Consider the following 19,613-nt stretch of genomic DNA (forward strand, 5'->3'; position numbering starts at 1 on the left):
AGGGTCTTCCTCTTTGTTTGCCCACTCTCTCTCTCTCTCTGCGTTTGCTGGTCAGTGACCGAATAAACTTATATCTCTCTCTGTTCTGTATCTCTCTCTGTTCTGAATTCCTCTGATTGGTAGATTAATACACTCAGGTTTCCTCCTCCTCTTCCTAACTGCTTGCTGCATTTTTTTACCCTTCCTCCTTCCTTGTTCTGCTCTCACACTATGAAGACGTAGAAAGCTCAGGGACACAGGCTTTCTATTCAAGTATGTAACTCCCTTAAGAAACCCTATGGACCTTAAATGTCTGCCTTAAGAAACTCTTCATGGGCTGGGTTCTTCTCATGCACGCTTGCTCTGTTATAATTGGGATCATCGAAATCCCTTCTCTGCAACAGAATTCAGCACCTGGGCGCTTTCCAGACTAGCTGCTCAGCAGCAGCAAAAATGCTTCCATTCAGGCCAATCACATTTGAAATGTAAACAGCAGGGGGAGCAGTCTTGCGGAAACAAACAACTCGGAAAAACAGCAACCTTTTTTCACCGGATACACGATGTCATAGCACTATATCTCCGCAATTAAATTCAAAACAAGGCATCAGAAATGTGAACGACCCCCTGCTGTCCGTGTAGGGACTGCGGTGTCACAGCACAGGAAGTGTGGAAGCACATTTCCGAGATCTGCCGTGACCCCGTTGCAGAGTCTAATCTGGAAAGTGCCCTGGAGGATTATAGCTTTCATTTCAACAAGTTTCTAGTTCTTAAGGCTATGGAGATAGTCAGGATATTACCAGTGCCAGAGAGCAGGAATTCAGATGCCTATTGAAGGTTCTTTCATACATTAGGGTGGTGATGAATGTATTGCTTTTCCACAGAAGTTCCCAGAGCAGTTTACTTAGATGTTTAAGGGGGGGGGGGAAGGCTCCCTGTTCCCAAAGGGCTCTCAATCTGAAAAAGACACATAAGACAGGCAACAGTCACTGGAGGGACGCTGTGCTGGGGATGGAGAGGGCCAGTTGCTCCCCCCCCCTCCGCTTAATAAAGAGGATCACCACTTCAGAAGATGCCTCTTTGCTCAATTGATGGAGGGGTAGGGGTACTGTACTATCAATCCTAGAGCCAGCATGATGTAGTGGTTAGAGTGCTGGACTAGGACCAGGGAGACCCGAGTTCAAATCCCCATTCAGCCATGATACTAGCTGGGTGACTCGGGGCTAGTCACGTCTCTCTCAGCCTAACCTACTTCACAAGGTTGTTGTTGGGAGAAACCTACGTATGTAGTACACCGCTCTGGGCTCCTTGGAGGAAGAACAGGATATAAAATGTAAATCATCATCATCATCTCACACGCAGTACTTCAGACACACAGAATAATTTAAGATTAAATAAACTCTTTTTCTTTATTTATAGTAAACAGGACTAGATGATCTCATGGGGATCCAGTTCCAACATCTCATCATCGCCCTAACCACCTTCTCCCACTCCTTTTTTCCCCCACAAGGTGTGGTGTGGCAGTTTCCACGTCTATTCCGGTTTGCAAGTCCCCAGTGCCGTCAAATGCCTTCAGAAACGCAATAGTGCCACAAGCAGTTCTAACGCCAGCCTGTCTTAGAACCACGTTGCATTCCTCGCGCTGCAGGATGGTGTCATGAGTGAAGAGCTCAGATCTCCTGGAAAACCTACTCTGCAAAGGAACAGACTCTTATGATCGTATTTTAGTTTGAATTTTGGTTCTCCCAGTTCCTGGATAGGTTCTCTGACTGGCCAGCCCAAGCAAACTTAAGGTGCGGTGAAAATACACCACGAATGTATCGGATTATTTATCTATGATTGTAAAGTGTCTCCTGGTATCGCCTGTCACAGAGTCCTTTCCCACCACTACCACCACCAAAATTTCACTTTTGCCTTCAACAGATGCAGGGCCGCGGATCTTGCATGATCTGAAAGTTTGGGTTAAGAAGAAGCAAATTTTCAAGCAATGCTGTGCGTATAGTCTGTGCTAAAAATGTTCCAAATTCTGTGGCAAAATGATCCAGATTTGGGTTTGTGGAAATGTTCCAAATGAAGCAAATTCGTAGTTCTTGTTTTGTTCGGCATAATTTGTTCATGAGGAAGAGCAAAGAGCTCCGTAAACAGGATGAGGCCATTGATTGCCCTAAAAGGAGGACAGATTCGCCCCAGCTAAATTCCCTTCATTTGCTTTTAAAATTTGTGACATCTGAGGAATGAAAGTTTGTTTTTAGACTAGAAACATTCCTGATTTATTTTTTTTTAAAAAGAATGGTTATATTAGTGTTTCCCCCAAAGCATAGTCAAAGGCGACTCTGAATTTAAGATGACCCTCTTTCAAAAAAGGTTATAGCTGTATTTATCCCAAAGGAAGTGAAGTTTGTATTTAAATCAACTTCCTCACCCCAATTTGTAGCATCAAAGAACTTGGCGGGGGGTGGGGAACCAGTCTAGGATTCAGATAAGTAAATACAATAACACTGCTCCAAATTAGTATTCCCACTGGCCCTGATGGATTGCAGTTGGGAAGAAATGAAGGTGAGCCAGCAGTGTGATGCAACTGCTAAAAAGGCAAATGCAGTCATAGGCTACATTGTCAAGATCACTAGAAGTAATCATTCCACTCTGTTCTGTGCTGGTCAGACCTTGCCTGGACTGTGTCCAGTTCTGGGTCCCAAATTTTAAGAAGGATTGATAAAATGGAATGGGTCCAGAGGAGGGCAGCCAGGTTGCGGAGGGCTCTGGAAACCAAGTCCTAAGGCAAGACCTGATAACCATCTTCAAACACCAATCCCTGGAGGCATTAGATAGGAGGAGTGGATCTGTTTGTTGTTTCTCCTAAGGGCAGGACTAGAACCAATGGTTGACATTACAAGGATGCAGGTTCAAGCTAGGCATTAGAAATAATTTCCCAGCTGTAAGAGCTGTAGACAGTGGAACAGTCTCCCACATGCTGTGGTGGGTTCTGCTTTGCTACAGGTTTTCCAACAGAGAGACTGGACAGCCATCTTGTCAGGGGAGCAGCAGCAGATTCCTGCACTGAGCAGGGGGTGGACTAGAAGACCTCCAAGGTCCCTTCCAACTCCAAAAGCCTTGATTCTATGAATTAACCAATTTACCATTCACTTATCTGAAGTCTCACATGGAAACTGGACTGCCCACCCAGCAAGAGCGGCTAGCTACAATTCCCCCCCCCCCCCGCCGGGTCCTAGAAATTGCATTCATTCAGTCCCCTCGCTGGTCTCTGAAAGTCCAGCAAGCATCATTGCTGCTTTCCAAGCATACCTTTGAAAACATGATGGCTAGAAACTTCATTGTTGGTAAACAATGAAAATTGAGGAGGAGGCTCCACATATCCGCATTCTTGTAGAATCACAGCATATATACACAGCCTTGCTTTTAGAAACGTCCCACAAAGCTGGGAGCACCAATTCTTTTTCCTGAGGCAGTAACACCATAATCCAACAAGAGCCCAGATGCTTTGCTCTTATACATTAAAATGAGGGCCGCGTGTGCACTCAGGCCCACTTGTAGAATCAGTTTTATTTCACAACCACGCAACCAGCTTCCAGCCTTAACAATAAATTTTACATTTCTGCATAACTCTCACATCCGCTGTGTCTGTCTGAGGATTTTATGGGGAAACTCCCACCCTCCAACAAACGTTAAGTTACACCCACCTCAATGGAACTCATTGCCACAAGATGATGTGGAAGTCACACATTTCAATGATTGTTTTAAAAGAATGTAAAAAGAAGATGGAAGATAATAGGGCTGTCAATAACTCCTAGCCATAATAGCTCAATGGAGCCTCCATAGTCAGAGGAAGTATATCTCTGAACCCCAAGTGCTGAGGGGAAGGAGACAGAGACAGTTTGCCGTTCGAGCTGGTGCTTTCGTGCTCTACATTTGGGGCTTCCCAGAAATCTCTGGCTAGTCCCTGCTGTAAACAAGATGCTGCTTTATACTGAGTCAAGCCCTTGGACCAGCCAGCTCAGTACTGTCTACTCTGACCGGCAGCAGCTCTCCAGAGACTCTTTCTCAGTCTCCGCTGGCAATGTCAGGGATTGAACCTGGAATCTTCTTTCTGTATGCAAAGCATATGCTCTGCCTCTGACGAACAGCCCCTGGTTATCACTTATTTGTTCCGTCGAGCTCAGTATTGGCTACTCTGACTGGCAGTGGCTCTCCAGGTATTCTGGCAGGAACCTTTCCCTACCCTGCCTGGAGATGATGGGAATTGAACCTTGGACCTTCTGCATGCCAAGCAGATGCTCCAACACTGAGCTGTAGATGCCCCTGATGATGCTGTCTTCTGAGTCAGACTGTTGGTCCACCAAGCTCAGTACGCTCTACACTGACTGGCAGCAGCTCTTCAGGGTTTTAGAGAGGTGTCTTTCCTAGCCCTTCCTGGAGATGTGAGGGACTGAATCTAGGGCCTTCTGCAAGCAAAGCAATTGATTTCCCACTGAGCTAGCCTGCGTTGCTGGCCTCTGCTTCTCCCTTTAGCTTTCTGGTCACCAGTGGCCAGATCTCCCTTGTTTCTCCCATTTCTGCCTACTCTTCACAGCTCATCCTCTACCCGGGCTTGTCTTCAGAGTAATTGCCTCCCCCTTCCTCTCACGTGAGCTTTTCCTTTCCCTCAGTCACAACATTATCGCTGACTGACATCCTTACACGGCTGAGCCTTCCTCCTGCACTGAGAAGACAAACATTCTGTGACATCACAGCAGCCCAGCCAATCTCTAAGGGCGGAGGCCCCAGGCAGAGAACTGGCCACGTTTGCCTATTATGTATAACCGTTTTTGGTGAGGTCAACATTTCCTGCAGGGCTCCTGGGTCCGAACTTCGCCAACAGCAACAGGATGTGGAAGCTCCAGGAGGAAAGGCAGAACTCTTGGCATGCCAAATCCCAGAGGCTAGATGACTCGCTGGAGCAGAGATGGACTGGAGGACGTGCAGATTTCAGGGTCTTGGCTGGAAATCGTTATTGATTATTTAAGGCCGTATTTGGCAATGGACACTGTCTCAGTTTTTAAGAACTGCCAGCCGTTTCTGGAGCTTCTGTTTGAGTTCCGCAGTCACACTGACAAGGTTAGTTTGAGCAGAGCCTGTAGAAGAGGAAGATTTGGGGATTGAGCAAAGAAAGGTCTTTAAGGACATAGGAAACTGCTTTACATTGAGACATAAGAAGAGCCCTGCTGGATCAGGCCCAAGAAGGCCCATCTAGTCCAGCATCCTGTTTCACACTGTGGCTCACCAGATGCCGCTGGAAGCCTACAGGCAGGAGCTGAGGGCATTCCTTCTCTCCTGCTGTTACTCCCCTGCAAGTGGTACTCGGAGGCATCCTGCCTTTGAGGCTGGAAGTGGCCTATAGCCCTCCGACTAGTAGCCGTTGATAGACCTCCATGAAGTTATCCAAACCCCTCTTTAAACCATCCAGGTTGTTGGGTGTCACCACATCTTGTGGCAGAGAATTCCACAAGTTGGTATTATGCGTTGTGTGAAAAAGTACTTCCGTTTGTTGGTCCTAAATTTCCCGGCAATCAATTACATGGGATGACCCCTGGTTCTAGTGTTATGGAAGAACGAGAAGAATTTCTCCCTATCCACTTTCTCCACACCATGCATGATTTTATAGACCTCTATCATGTCTCTGTGCAGTCGTCTTTTTTCTAAACTAAAAAGCCCCAGGTATTGTAGCCTTGCCTCATAAGAAAGGTGCTCTAGGCCCCAGACCATCTTGGTTGCCTTCTTCTGCACCTTTCCCAGTTCTACAATGTCCTTTTTTAGATGTGGAGACCAGAACTGTACACAGTACTCCAGGTGTGGCCTCACCATAGAGTCAGCATTAGTCTGGATGTCAAGCCAGTGTGTTGAGAATTTGGGAGAAGGAATTTATTTTCCCCTTCTGGGAGGAGAGCATAGAGAATCAGTCTTGTGGTAGCAAGCATGAATTGTCCCCTTTGCTAAGCTGAGTCTGCCCTGGTTTGCATTTGGGTGGGAGACTTCATGTGAGCACTGTAAGATATTCCCCTTAGGGGATGGGGCCTCTCTGGGAAGAGCACCTGCATGCTTGCATGCAGAAGGTTCGACGTTCCCTCCCTATCATCTCCAGATGGGGCTGGGAGGGACTCCTTCCTGCAACCTTGGAGAAGCTGCTGCCAGTCTGTGCAGACAATACTAAGCGAGATGGACCAATCGTCTGACTCAGTATAAGGCAGCTTCCTGTGTTCCTATGTTCCTAATCTAAGAATCTGTAATACAAAGGATAGCTGACTGGATCGGTATTCTTGTTTATTATATCCAACACATAATATTGTGTTGGATATAATGAATCTTTTCCAAGGGAACTTAGAAATCTTAAGGAGCAAGTCAGTCCTATTTCACATGCACATTATTCTCCCAGAACCAAAACAAAAATATTTCTGAACTCCGTTGCGGGGTGTGAGGTGGATTAAAATTTGAAAAGCACCAGACAAAACAAACAAGAATGCTCATCCTTTTAGTTGTTTTGAGTGGATGTGTTTCGACAGACAGACAAACTTACCAGTGGAAAAGCTCCTGGGTATAGTATTTGCTTGGCCTGAGGAGACGTTGTCGCTGGTTTTCTGGTGGTGGGGGCTGCCAGTCACGTTTCCAGGCGTCATCCCTATAGGAATGTGTACTTATTATTGTATAAAACCATAGGAATGTATATTTATTATTTTTATAAAACCATTATATCCTGCCTTCTTTGAGTCAAGGCGGCTAGCGGTCATGGTTCAAATGCAGTCAGAAAAAATACATACAGTAAACATGAACAGTAGCACTGCCACTTCAGAAGAAAATAGGATATGTCCTTAATATCTGAGAGGTGGGAAATCCAAAGGGAGAATGCAAATGGAGAAGTTGATAACTACGTATCACATTCCTCACAACCACTTTAAATAAACACAATTTTTTAAAAAAAGAACAAAAAAGCTACAGTCACAGAAACAATCTGACCAATATTTTCTACGAAATTATATTTCACAATGCATACAATTCCAAGCACAATTTCTAGATTCACCTGGAACTTTTCACAGGCTCCCCTCTTAAAATAAGCAATTTCTTCACAAGTTACCCAAAAAATTGAAATCCACAGTTCTACCTCAAGGGTATCTTTAAACTGAGACAGGGATGGGTTCAGCTCACCCAGAGCAACCTCTAAACCCCAGAGCACCCAGTTAGAGATGCATTCTCTGACCCAGATTGTGTGGTCTGCCCTGTTCTTGCCACCCGATGAATACATGAAGCTGCCTTACTGAGTCAGACCCTTGGTACATTGAATTCACTATTGCATGCTCTGACTGGCAGCAGCTACCCAGGGTCCCTGAAACCTTCAGAACTGGAGATGCCAAGGAATGAACCAGGGACCTTTTATATTCACAGCATAGGTGCTGTCACTGAACTATCCCCCCCGCCCCGCCCGCTGCCTTAGAGAGCATCTAAGAGGCCAAGCTGCAAATCAGAAAGTCCCTGGAATGCAGAAAGCTGCCTTATACCTTGGTCCATTGAGCTCAGTATTGTCTACTCTGACTGGCAGCAGCTCTCCAAGGCTTCAAGTCTGAGACTTTCCCAGCCCTACCCGGAGATGCTGCCGAGGACTGAACCTGGGACCTTTTGCATGCAAAGTTGAAGCTCCACCACTGAGCTAGGCCCCCATCCCCAGGCTCATGTCTAGCCCGATTCTGCTTCTTTGCAATTTCAACTTCATCAGTTCTGGTCCTGTATTCAGGAGCAGCAGGGAATAAATCCACTCCTCCTTCTTTATGGGACAGGCCTTCCAATACTTGAAAAGGGCTATCAGAGCTCCCCTTAGCCTTCTCTTCTCCATGATAAACATTCAGAGAATTCTAAGGCTGGGAGGGACCTTGGAGGTCCTCTAGTCCAACCCTCTGCTCAGTGCAGGAAACTGCTCTGGAGCCCCTAATAGATGGCTGTCCAGCTTCTGGTTGGAAACCTCCAGTGAAGGAGAGCCCGCCACTGCATGAGGCGGGCTGTTCCACTGTCCAACAGCTCTTACAGTCCAGCAAGTCACAGCTCTGGCTGTGCTCCAGCCTCTTTTTTCCAAAGTGTCTTGCGGGGGCAAAGAGACCCAGCTGACACCCTGCCAAACACCTCCTAGAGTCACGCTGTGCTCCTTTTGTGTAGGGGACAATAGCTTCACTGTCAGAGAAACACAAAGCCGGATCTCCTTACCTCCAGGTGACCTGATCTGTGTCATCACAGCAACATCTTGAAGAAAAAGAAAGATGCCAAGCAGGGTGGGGTGGGGGACAAAAAGCGAAATTTTGTTAGTCTTGCTCCTTTAGCAATCCGAAACAAAAATTCCAAAAGTGGGAATGAGCCCCATTTCCAATGTTCGGTTCTAAATTAAATGCTAATGGAGACAGACAGGACCCTTGGATGACATGCCGGCATCAGTGGGGATAATTCTAAAATCCTCCTAATCACGTGTTAACATTCCAAATTAACTGCCAAGGTTTCCAAAATGGACCTGATAAGGGTTCTGTCTTTTGGTGCGGGTTTTAATGCTCAAATTTGGCACAGCGCACCATTTTCTGCAGCTGGGGTGGCCCTTTCAGGAGGCGAGGGGAGACAGTGGCTTCAGGCGGCTGATTAGTGGGGTGGCAACAGCATGGCAAGACACCCCCATCCATGGCAGCCATCGGAGCAGCTCTTCGGGACCGATCTGACCCTTGCAAGCTCTACAAGGGTCACCTCACATGCCTTCCAAAGCCTGCAAGGAGTGTTATGAGACAAGAGGGGGCTGCAGGGGCATAACAAGGGTGGGGCAGGCAGGGCACATGCCCTGGGCGCCATTGCAGGGGGATGCAAAATGCCTGCCATGCCCCGCCCCCCCCAACTGCGGTCCGGAGAGGCGCCCCACCTCCGCAGCGAGCACTTGCCGTTTATTTCAGACAGCGTTTGCTGCCTGAAAGCATCCCTTTCCCTCCCTCCAGAGAGGGAGAGAAAGGAAGAATAGATGCTTTCAGGCAGCAAACACTGCCTGAAATGATGCCGAAGAGCTTGCTCAGGCACTTCGGTGCGCAAGGCCATGCCCCCTTTGCATGTGATGTCAAAGGGGGTGTGGCCTCAAGCTCCAAAGAGCCTGAGCATGCTCTTCCACTATTTTCCTAGATATGCCCTGGGCTGCAGGCAACCTTCCCCCCTTCTCCACCCACTGAACCATTTTCAGCCTGCAAAGGATGGTTTTTGAAAGAGAGATGGCCCCTATCAGCCCTCTTTCCTTCTCCCCTCCTCTCTCGTCCTTCTCCTGTCCACTCGCATTCTGAGCTCTGGTGCTGCTCCTAGACAGCCAGCTCTTTAAATCCAGCATGCTGCAGTGGTTAGAGAGTCGGACTAGAACTGGGGAGACCCTGGTTCGAATCCCCGCTCGGTCACAATGCTCCTTCAGTGACCTTGGGCCAAGCTAGTTCTCAACCTGACCCACCTGACAGGGTTGTTGTGAGAGATGCAGATGGAAGTGGACGATGCATGCTCTTTGGGAAGAGGTTGGGAGAAAAGCACTGTATATAGCAAGGATGCCAGGCCCAGAAGGCCCCCTCGGCTCACCTTCATCATTCAGATACGTCCGGTCCGGTTCATCCTCCTCCACCTCGTACAGGTTGCAGGGCCTTGCTGGCGGCACCGGTGGCTTGGCGGGCAAGACGGCTGGGAGAGGAGCAGGCATTGGTGGGCGGCCTTTGGGGTTCGGGGGGATCTTTTTTCCCCCAGGGACACCTGCCACAGAAAAGCACAGCGGGGTGAAGGGGGCTTCCAGACCTGTTTTTTACTTGCAGGGTGGGCTGTGGTTTCAGCGGGCCTCAGAAAACAGGCGGATGTGGGTGGGCCCTGGGTGAACATAGCAACATAGGGAGCTGCTGTCTACCGAGTCAGGCCCTTGGTCCATCTAGCTCAGTCTTGTCAACACAGACTGGCAGCGGCTTCTCTGAGGTTACAGGAAGGAGTCTTTCCCAGCCGTATCTCGGAGATGCTGCCAGGGAGGGAACTTGGAACCTTCGGCATGCGTCCTTCTGCCACCATCACAGCAATGTTAGGAGCTCAGTGGAAGGATCAGCACTGGGCAGGGGCAGAACTTGCATGCGCGAGGGCGAGGCGGTCACTTCAGGAGGTGCGGGATTCTGGGGCCGCCAACAGAGCAGTGAAATCTGTCCCCAATTCACCATCATCAGAGCAGCTCTTCCGGACCAATCTGACCCCGGTGAGCTTTTCAGGGAGCGCCGCTTTCACCTGCCTTGCAACAAAAAGGAGGCGGCTACCAACGGGCCCTCTTCCCTGCACCCTGCTACTTTCAAGGCTTGCGAGGGTCGGTTTTGAAAGGGGGCCGGCCCTCACCAGGGGTGTGGCACAAGGCAGCATTCGGCCCCTTGCGTCAGGCGCTACAATACGGCCCATGCCAGCAGTGAACCCGTCAGAGGGCTCCTGGCATCTCCTCAACGGTGTTTAGCCCTGTTTAAGCGCCAAGGATCAACTCCAAAACCAGCATCAGCCATGTAAATGGAGGGGGTCCAGAATGAGCCAAGTGGAACCTCCATGTTTCAGGGCAGTCTACCTCCAAATACTAGATCCCACAAACAAACAAGAGGAGGGGGTTGTTGCCATCATGCCCTGACAAATGGAGTCTCCATGTTACAAGGTAGTCTACCTCCACATGATTTTAATGATAATGATGCTAATGTTTAGATTATTGTAATTGTTTGGTTGATTTAATGTTTGGGTACCACGGTATAGTTTTGGACACAGTATAGAAATATTTTAAATAAAATACATACATAAATAGCAGATGCCACAAATAAAGGGGGACAGTTGTCTCCATGCATTGCCAGAAAAAGCCTCCGCATTACAAGGCAGTCTACCTCTGAACAGCAGGTGCCCAGAGACAAACAAGGGCTCTCCTTCCCCACCATTACCACCACTAGGGAAACCCAAGGGACATGACCTTCAGTTATGGTCTGTGAGCAAGGCACCAAGGCAATATCCCCCGATCTTTCCCCGGCACCAGCTCTTCAGAGATAGACTGCTTTGTAACATGGAGGTTTCATTTGGCTCACGCTGAGCCCTTTCTGCCCACATGATTGATGCAGGTCATGGAGCTTATCTCAGGCATCAAAACAGGGGCAGAGTTGATGAAGGCCTTGATTTAAATGTAAAATCACAGATGTATGTAATTAAAGCACAGTTATTTGAAATGATGATATATAAATGTAAACAAGTTGTTCTGATAAGAACTAATCTGCCTACTTTTCTTTCACTATAATCTTAATTGATAATTACCCCCTGCTAATTAATATTAGCAGGGGTTAATAATTAATTAACCCCTGGTAATTAACCCCTGCTAACTTGGCAAAGAGGCACCTTTTAACATGGTGATTCTCTTTATTTAGCAGAGGGAGAATAACTGGCCCTATCCACCCCCAGCACAGTACCTCCAGTGACTGTTGCTGGTGTCTCTCTTGCGTTTCTTTTTAGATTGTGAGCCCTTTGGGGACAGGGAGCCATCTTATTTGTTTGTTATTTCTCTGTGTAAACTGCCCTGAGCCATTTTTGGAAGGGCGGTATAGAAATCAAATTTATCAACATCATCATCATCATCATCATAATTATTAATAACCACCCCTCACAAGTTAGCCCACTTCAGCCTTAAACGTTCATGCATCTGCCATCCTGAACTGGGGTGTATGACATCATCACAAACTACGTGTCCCTACACCTGTAGCAAATTTGGTTCAAATCAGTTAGGCAGTTCACAAGTTAGCCCACTTGCACCTCAAATCTGTCCACCATCTTGAATTGGGGTGGATGACATCATTAGCAGTGTGCCCGAACCGGTCCGGCTGCCATTCCAAAGAATGGCCGAACTGCTGGACCGGTCCGGCCCTGCCTGGTTCAGGTCCGGGTGGGGGGTATGCCTTTAAGGGCGGGAGGGCTTGCTTAGCCCTCCCGCCTCCTTGCCCCCGCCAGCGCCCGTATTGAACAGTATAGGGGCGCTGGAAACCAGCCGCCCCCCCCCCGCCGCCGCCGCGGCGAAATAACCCCCAAAGCCAGCCAGCCCTCCCTCCCTCCCAGCTAGCTGCCCTCCCGATCAGAGGCCCGGTCTACTCAGCGATCGGAGGCCCGGTCTACCCGGCCCTTTCCCGGCGGGTAGACCGGGCCTCCGGAGAACGGCGTGCTTTGCGGTGCGCGCATGCGCGCGCGCGCGCAAGCCGCCATTCTGCAGGAGGCCTTCCGAACGAGAGGAGCTCTGTGCCGGAGCTCCTCTCGTTTTTTATCCAGTGTGCGAGCGGGTGAGCGAGCGGGTGGGAGGGCAGCTAGCTGGGAGGGAGGGAGGGCTGGCTGGCTTTGGGGGTTATTTCGCCGCGGCAGCGGCGGCGGCGGGGGGGGCGGCTGGTTTCCAGCGCCCCTATACTGTTCAATACGGGCGCTGGCGGGGGCAAGGAGGCGGGAGGGCTAAGCAAGCCCTCCCCGCCCTAGAAACAAGGCCCCCCTTCGGTGCCGGTCCGGACTTCTCCGGACCGTGCACATCACTAGACATCATCACAAACTACGCCATTGAGGCATACCTAGGTGTCCCTACAACTGAACCCAATTTGGTTCATATCAGTCCAGGCACTGGAAAGTTGATATGGGGAGACACAGGGGTGTAGCTAGGGGAGAGGGGGCCCGTGTTCACCCCTCCTCTCCCCGGCGGCTCCTCAGAGTGAGGGAGCTAATCAAGGAAATTGGGAGGGGAGGAGCTGGAGGGTCAGGTTCTTTGAACCCATCCGCTCAATTATAGCTTCACCTCTGGGAGGACACACACTCAGAGAATGCTGGGTGGTCTCATAAGCTTATTTTCCTTAAGGAAAGCCGGCTAAAAAATCATAGAATGCTGGAGCTGCCAGGGACTTGGAGGTCTTAAGAACATAACAGCCCTGCTGGATCAGGCCCAAGGAAGCACATCTAGTCCAGCATCCTGTTTCACACAGTGGCCCACCAGATGCCGCTAGAAGCCACAGGCAGGAGTTGAGGGCATGCCCTCTCTCCTGCTGTTACTCCCTTGCAACTGGTACTCGGAGGCATCCTGCCTTGAAGGCTGGAGGTGGCCTGTAGCCCTCCGACTAGTAGCCGATGATAGACCTCTCCTCCCTGAAGTGATCCAAACCCCTCTTAAAGCCATCCAGGTTGTTGGCTGTCACCACATCTTGTGGCAGAGAATTCCACAAGTGGATTATGCATTGTGTGGAAAAAGTACTTCCGTTTGCTGGTCCTAGATTTCCTGGCAATCAATTTCATGGGATGACCCCTGGTTCTAGTGTGTTGGGAGAGGGAGAAGAATTTCTCTCTATCCACTTCTTGTCCTAAATGGCTTCAGTTTAAAACCCTACACCCTGCAAGAGACGTAACGTTTGGTGTTGATGAAGAAGTCGGCGCATCCCGAGGAAGAAAAACAGAGGCCTTTCGAGACAATCCAAAGCTGTCTGGAGTCACCTGTGGGGTTCCGTGGGGGGGGCAGGGCGGGCATCTTGCGGGGGGGCAGCACGGTGCTCTCTCCACTTTCGCTATCCATCTGCACCACCTCTGCAAAACAAAGAAGGCTGGGATGAAGAAGCAGCTGCCACCGTCGATGCATCTGCAGTCTATAACCTTGACTAGAGACCTGTCTCACGAGCTAAACCCCAGAGCTCCCCACTGAGAGCCTCATGCCAGGATTGTCTGCTGGGGGCGGGGGGTCTCGTGACCCTGAGCTCTTCCCACACATGGGAACGGCTGCCTCCCTTGCAAATTGGGATGGCCGGTTTAGCTGCCGGGCGTGCCCTCGGCAGGGCTGCCGGCCTGAGATTTCACCACCCAGTCCACACCCCACTTTCTCCTGCTGGCCTCACATTAACTGGGCCAAGAGGCTCCCTTTCCATTTGCGGGGGGGCTCTCTTCTATTTATCATGGGGAGAGCGTGGGACCATAAAATGGAAAAAGTTGTAGAAAATGAAGATGTAAAAATATTATGGGACTTCTGACTACAAACAGACAAACATCTGCCACACAATACACCAGATAGAACTGTAGTCGAGAAGAAAGAAAAACAAGTCAAAATAATCGACATAGCAATACCAGGGGATAGCAGAATAGAAGAAAAAGAAATAGAAAAAATCACAAAATACAAAGATCTACAGATTGAAATTGAAAGGCTGTGGCAGAAAAAGACCAAAATAATCCCAGTGGTAATTGGCGCCCTGGGTGCAGTTCCAAAAGACCTTGAAGAGCACCTCAGCACCATAGGGGCCACAGAAATCACCATCAGCCAATTACAAAAAGCAACTTTACTGGGAACAGCCTATATTCTGCAACAATATCTATAATAATAACAGCAACAACACTGATAATAAAATTCAGCCATCCCAGGTCCTTGGGAAGGACTCAATGTCTAGATAAAACAAACCAGGCAATAACACCTGTCTGATTGTGTAAACAAGAAATAATAATAATAATGGTGATGATGATGATCATGGCATTGCCTAACTTGTCCTTTAAATTTCAATTGGACTACTTTGAGTAATTTTCCTCCTTTTGTCTAATAAATAATAATAATAATAATAATAATAATAAAAAATTATGGCATCGCCTAACTTGTCCTTTTAATTTCAATTGGACTACTTTGAATAATTTTCTTCCTTTTATCAGATTATTACTATTACTATTACTATTACTATTACTATTACTATTTTAAATTGTTTTACCAGAGGAATTTTTCATAGAGAAAAGTCATCTTGTGGTGAATCTTCCCCTAAAAATATGGCCAGGTTTATAGGGCTCCTTTGGTTAACACCCTTGAGGGGATCCTCTATTGCCTCCTTCAGAAACATCTCTGGCTGTGGAAGAGATGAGCCTACCTAGCCGCAGGGCATAGCTCTTGTCGAGGCACAGCGGGGTAAGAAGCGTCCTGCTATACGTTACAAAGAATTTCACCACATCTTCAAGTGAAGAGCAGCGATACTAGAGAGAGAGTAAGAAGAAGAAATAACCATACTGTGCATATATATTTCTTAGCTGAGAGGTTCAGCTTTCTTCACAGTGGTTCTCGCTGTAATTCTTACAACAGCCCTGCAGCGTAGACCAGCATTATCATCCCCATGTTGAAAATGGAGGCAGGGCTTTTTAAAAGGTGCAGCCAGACACAAAATGTGCAGCTCCCCACCCCCAACAAAAAAAAAAACCATGCAGCTCTTGCAAGAACAATTGTGTTCAAACATTCAAGTCATGCTAACGTTTGTTTAGATCAGGGATTCTCAACACTGGGTCCCCAGAAGTTATTGGACTTCAACTCCCATAATCCCCAACCAAAGGCCACTGTGGCTGGGAATTATGGGAGTTGAAGTCCAATAACTTCTGGGGACCCAACACTGAGAACCCCTGGTTTAGATCAGGGCTGCTCAATTTAGGCCCCCCAGCTGCTTTTGAACAACAACTCCCATAATCCCCAGTCACAGTGGCCAATAGTGAGGGATTATGGGGATTGTAGGCCTACATCTGCAAGAGGGCCACAGTTGAGCAGCCCTGGTTTAGATGATATAAATAGTGACTGACAACAAGGGGAAAAGCCAGGCGAGTTGTCTAGGCACCACTCAGACCCAGATCCTGATCAAGCAGACCCATTTCTCCTCCCGCTGCCAAAGGCACTTCCTGCAGACGCCACTGCTGCTCCCCCAATGAATATCACCCTCTTCTGCAATTGTGCAATGCTCACACACTTAGTCAAGTTCCCAGTCCTGAGAATTTTCTCCCACATTATGTTGGCTTCAAAATGCCATGGAATGTGGCCTGAGGCAACACAGAATGGGTGGGCACAGGGACATCGGAAGCTGCCATATACTGAGTCAGAGCCTTAGTCTATCTAGCTCAGTATTGTCTTCACAGACTGGCAGCGGCTTCTCCAAAGTTGCAGGCAGGAGTCTTTCTCGGCCCTGTCTTGGAGATGCTGCCAGGGAGGGAGCTTGGAACCTTCCCAGAGCAGCCCCATCCCCTACGAGGAATATCTCACACATTTAGTCTCCCATTCAAATGCAAACCAGGGTGGACCCTGCTTAGCAAAGGGGACAAATCGTGCTTGCTACCACAAGACCAGCTCTCCTCCCATATTTTGCAGAGAGGAGTCTCTCCCAGCCCTATTTTGGGAGATGCCAGGGAGGCATCTTGGAGCCTTCTGCATGCAAGCTGGCAGGCTCTTCCCAGAGCGGCCCCATCCCCTACGGAGAATATCTTATAGCATTCTCACATGTAGTCTCCCATTCAAATGCAAACCAGGGCAGACCCTGCTTAGCAAAGGGGACAAGTCATTCTTGCTACCACCAGACCTGCTCTCCTCCCCTATGAGGATGAGGAAAATGCACAATCGTAGCGGTACATATTATGTGCACATATTACACTCACACCCCATTGTGCAGTTTTGAATTTTCATTTTTAAAAGCCCTAAGTGTAGGAGTTGAGGCTGAAGCATGGGAACTTGCATAAGTTCCCAGCTGAGGCAGGATCATTTGACCCAGGGGGTTCCTGATTGTTGGGAACTGAACCGAGGACCTTCGGCAGCCTCGTCCAGTAAACTGAGACCCCAATGATCCTGCGATCACTGACCTCAAGAACAGCAATCTTACCGGCTCCTCAACATCAATGATATATTCTTCTTCAACCATGTTAATTTTATAGTGTTTGATAATTCCAGTTCTGCAACAGAAAATAAAGGAAGTTCTGACAATGGCTTTCAGTAAGAAATGGCTTCCCCGTTTCACTGCCAGAGTCAGGCGTTGCCAAGTGTAGGGTCCCAAAGCTCAGAATCTGGAGCTGCAGAAGTCTGAGAATCCAGCAAGCAAAATGCCCCACTGTCAAGGCATGGGGTGCTTCCAGATGGAGAAATACTCCCTTTGAAAATGGAAGGATTTTTTGCTTTTCTACTCGGCGTCCAGACGATATCTTTGGCCATTGTCCGATTTCACAGCACCATCTGCTGGCCACCCACTGCCAATCTGTGATGAGAATTGAAAGTCCTTTTAAGGTATTTAAAAAGCCTCCATTCTCATCATGGATTGGCAGCCAACAGCCAGCAGGTGGCACTGAGGAGTTGTGCAATGGCCAAGGATATCATCTGGATGTTGAGTAGAACATTCATTTTCAAATGGAGGATTTCTGGAAACACCCCTGAGAAGAAGGTTGAGTGTGTCTTATTTATGTGTGCACTAGGATTGTGTAGTTATGTCCATCCAACAGACATGCCGGACCCAAGATGCCTCTGTCAGGCATTATTGGAATGCATTCAGTCATAACAGCAGGGGGTCCCGGCAGTCAGAACCTGAGCTCTCCGCTAGCATGTCTGAACTCCTTGAAAGTTCTAACATTCCCATCAGATCCAAGTTAAATGGCCAGCAAGACACCTCTCAGCTGAGAGGCAAGGCACTAACCATTCATCTTCCATTTAAGAACTTCCATTTAAGTTCGTCTGACAGGATGTCAGGTGTCAGGTGTCAGATTTCTAATAGGGATGTGCACAAATTTATTTTTGCTATTCAATTCGAGTTGGGATTGAATCAGCCTGATTTGATTCGAGTTCCAATCTGCTGCCTCGAATCTGGGGTTGATTTGATTTGAATTTTGATTCTATTCGAACTCGAATCAATTTGGCCTAATTTTTAAGAGCTAGTGGCACTAAAGTGGGTTGGGTGGTAGGGTGCCATGAATGCCAACTACCACCCAACCCCCAAAGAAATCAGGTAAAGGGGTGATTTTTTAAGGAATTTTTATGTGTTGTGGATTCTTGGTTTGAAATAACTTCATAGGGCATACCAATGAAGAAGGTATTTAAAACTGAGAATCCACACCAAGAAGCAAGGGAGATCACAAGGTAGTGCAAAGAAACCAACTGAGGTGTCAGAGAACCTCAGAGGGCTGGCATTGTGGGGACAACTTGGCAACTCGAGTCTCCAAATCGATTCGAGCTCGAATCTAGGGTGATTCAATTCAACCTCAAATCTGGTCAGTGCCCCCAAGGGTGATTCGATTCAAGGTTGAATCACTCGAATTGACCAGATTTGAATCGAATCGATTCAGCCACGAATTGATTCGTATATCCCTAATTTCTGATCTGACATGGTCTGACTGAACAATTTTGAGAGAGCCAGCGTGGTGTAGTGGTTAGAGTGCTGGACTAGGACCGGGGAGACCCGAGTTCAAATCCCCATTCAGCCATAAAACTAGCTGGGTGACTCTGGGCCAGTCACTTCTCTCTCAGCCTAACCTACTTCACAAGGTTGTTGTGAAAGAGAAACTCAAGTACGTAGTACACCGCTCTGGGCTCCTTGGAGGAAGAGTGGGATATAAATTTAAAATAAAATAATAATAATAATAATTTTGCGGGGCTGTGTTGGCCCACCTGACAATTTCTGTGCCGGGTAAGATCAGGTTGGATCCAACATTTTTTAGGCTGTACAGGCCTGTTTACCAAGCCTGATCAGTGAAGCAGCTCCATCCTGCCTGCCAGTCATAGGTTCGGGAACTGGGAGCTGTCAGTTTGAATCCTGGAGTCCCCGTCAACTCACCCGTTCACCAGCTGACGTGTGGTCACCGAGATGCTCTTGCCGTCCCCTCCTGGGCGCAACAGCAAGTTCCCGTTGTTTTCCTCCCTCGCCAGAAGCATCTCAGCCTCCGTCCTGGAGACTTCGAAGAAACAACTGGAGACGAAACAGAAAGCTCTGGCAAAGGACAATCTGGAGGGGTCTCCGTCACATGGTTTCCTCCTAGCCCCAAGCTGCCCCGTCTTTAAAATGGGATTAATCATATGCCATATCTGAGGGGTTTTGGTGGCAGGGAACAAGAAGGAATATTGTGGGATGGGTGGCACAAAATTCACAGAATTTGAGAATTTTAACTGGAAGGGACCTTGGAGGTCTTCTAGTCCAGCCTCCTGCTCTGTGAAGAAACTCCTATGGCATCCCTGACAGAGGGCCATCCAGCCTCTGTTTTGAAAACCTCCAGCCAAGGAAAGCCCACAACTGCATGTGGCAGGCTGTTCCACTGTCCAACAGCTCTTACAGTCAGGAAATTCTTCCTAAGGAAGCCTATTTCATTTCGACCCCTTGGATCTGGTCCTACCCCTGGAGCAACAGGGGACAAATCCACTCCTTCATCTATGGGACAGTCCTTCAGATAGTTAAAGACGGCTATCACATTCTACCCTTGGACTCTATTTCTCCAGCTAAGCATCCCCAGCTCCTTCAACCACTCCTCATACGACCTGATTTCCAGACCCCTCCTTATCTTGGTGCCTTCCTCTGAACCCGATCCAGTTTATCAACATCATTCTTAAATTGCAGGGCCCAGAACTAGTCACAGTATTCCAAGTGAGGTTTGACCAGTGCAGAATAGAAGGGAACAGTTACTTCTTATGGTCTGGACATTTTGCCTCAGTTAATGCAGCCGAGGATTGCATTGGCTCTTTTAGTTGCTGTATCACACTGCTGGCTCATATTCAACTTGCTATTCACTAAGACACCCAGGTTCCTTTTCACATATCTTGCTGCCAAACCAGGTCTCTCCCATCCCATACTTGA

The 19,613-nt window shown here is 48.3% G+C and overlaps 2 protein-coding genes across 3 annotated transcripts in view; one reads left to right on the top strand and one right to left on the bottom strand.

Moving 5' to 3' along the window:
• The window catches only part of FSD1 (fibronectin type III and SPRY domain containing 1), a 35,228-nt gene extending 31,625 nt beyond the window's left edge, over nt 1-3,603 (top strand). For both annotated transcript variants that reach the window (XM_053292486.1, XM_053292485.1), the window contains exon 13: nt 1,487-3,603. In XM_053292486.1, the coding sequence (XP_053148461.1) occupies nt 1,487-1,597 (111 nt within the window). In that variant the 3' untranslated portion in view covers nt 1,598-3,603. The remainder of the gene's footprint in view (nt 1-1,486) is intronic.
• The window catches only part of STAP2 (signal transducing adaptor family member 2), a 28,830-nt gene continuing 12,734 nt past the window's right edge, over nt 3,518-19,613 (bottom strand). The window contains exons 6-13 of the mRNA XM_053292489.1: nt 18,603-18,734; nt 16,668-16,737; nt 14,910-15,012; nt 13,510-13,599; nt 9,595-9,762; nt 8,218-8,253; nt 6,545-6,646; nt 3,518-5,105 (exon numbers count right to left, since the gene is read on the bottom strand). Coding sequence (XP_053148464.1) covers nt 5,023-5,105; nt 6,545-6,646; nt 8,218-8,253; nt 9,595-9,762; nt 13,510-13,599; nt 14,910-15,012; nt 16,668-16,737; nt 18,603-18,734 — 784 coding nt within the window. The 3' untranslated portion in view covers nt 3,518-5,022. The remainder of the gene's footprint in view (nt 5,106-6,544; nt 6,647-8,217; nt 8,254-9,594; nt 9,763-13,509; nt 13,600-14,909; nt 15,013-16,667; nt 16,738-18,602; nt 18,735-19,613) is intronic.

The sequence above is a fragment of the Hemicordylus capensis genome, chromosome 2 (genome assembly GCF_027244095.1).
Source record: "Hemicordylus capensis ecotype Gifberg chromosome 2, rHemCap1.1.pri, whole genome shotgun sequence".
Taxonomy (NCBI): Eukaryota; Metazoa; Chordata; class Lepidosauria; order Squamata; family Cordylidae; genus Hemicordylus; species Hemicordylus capensis.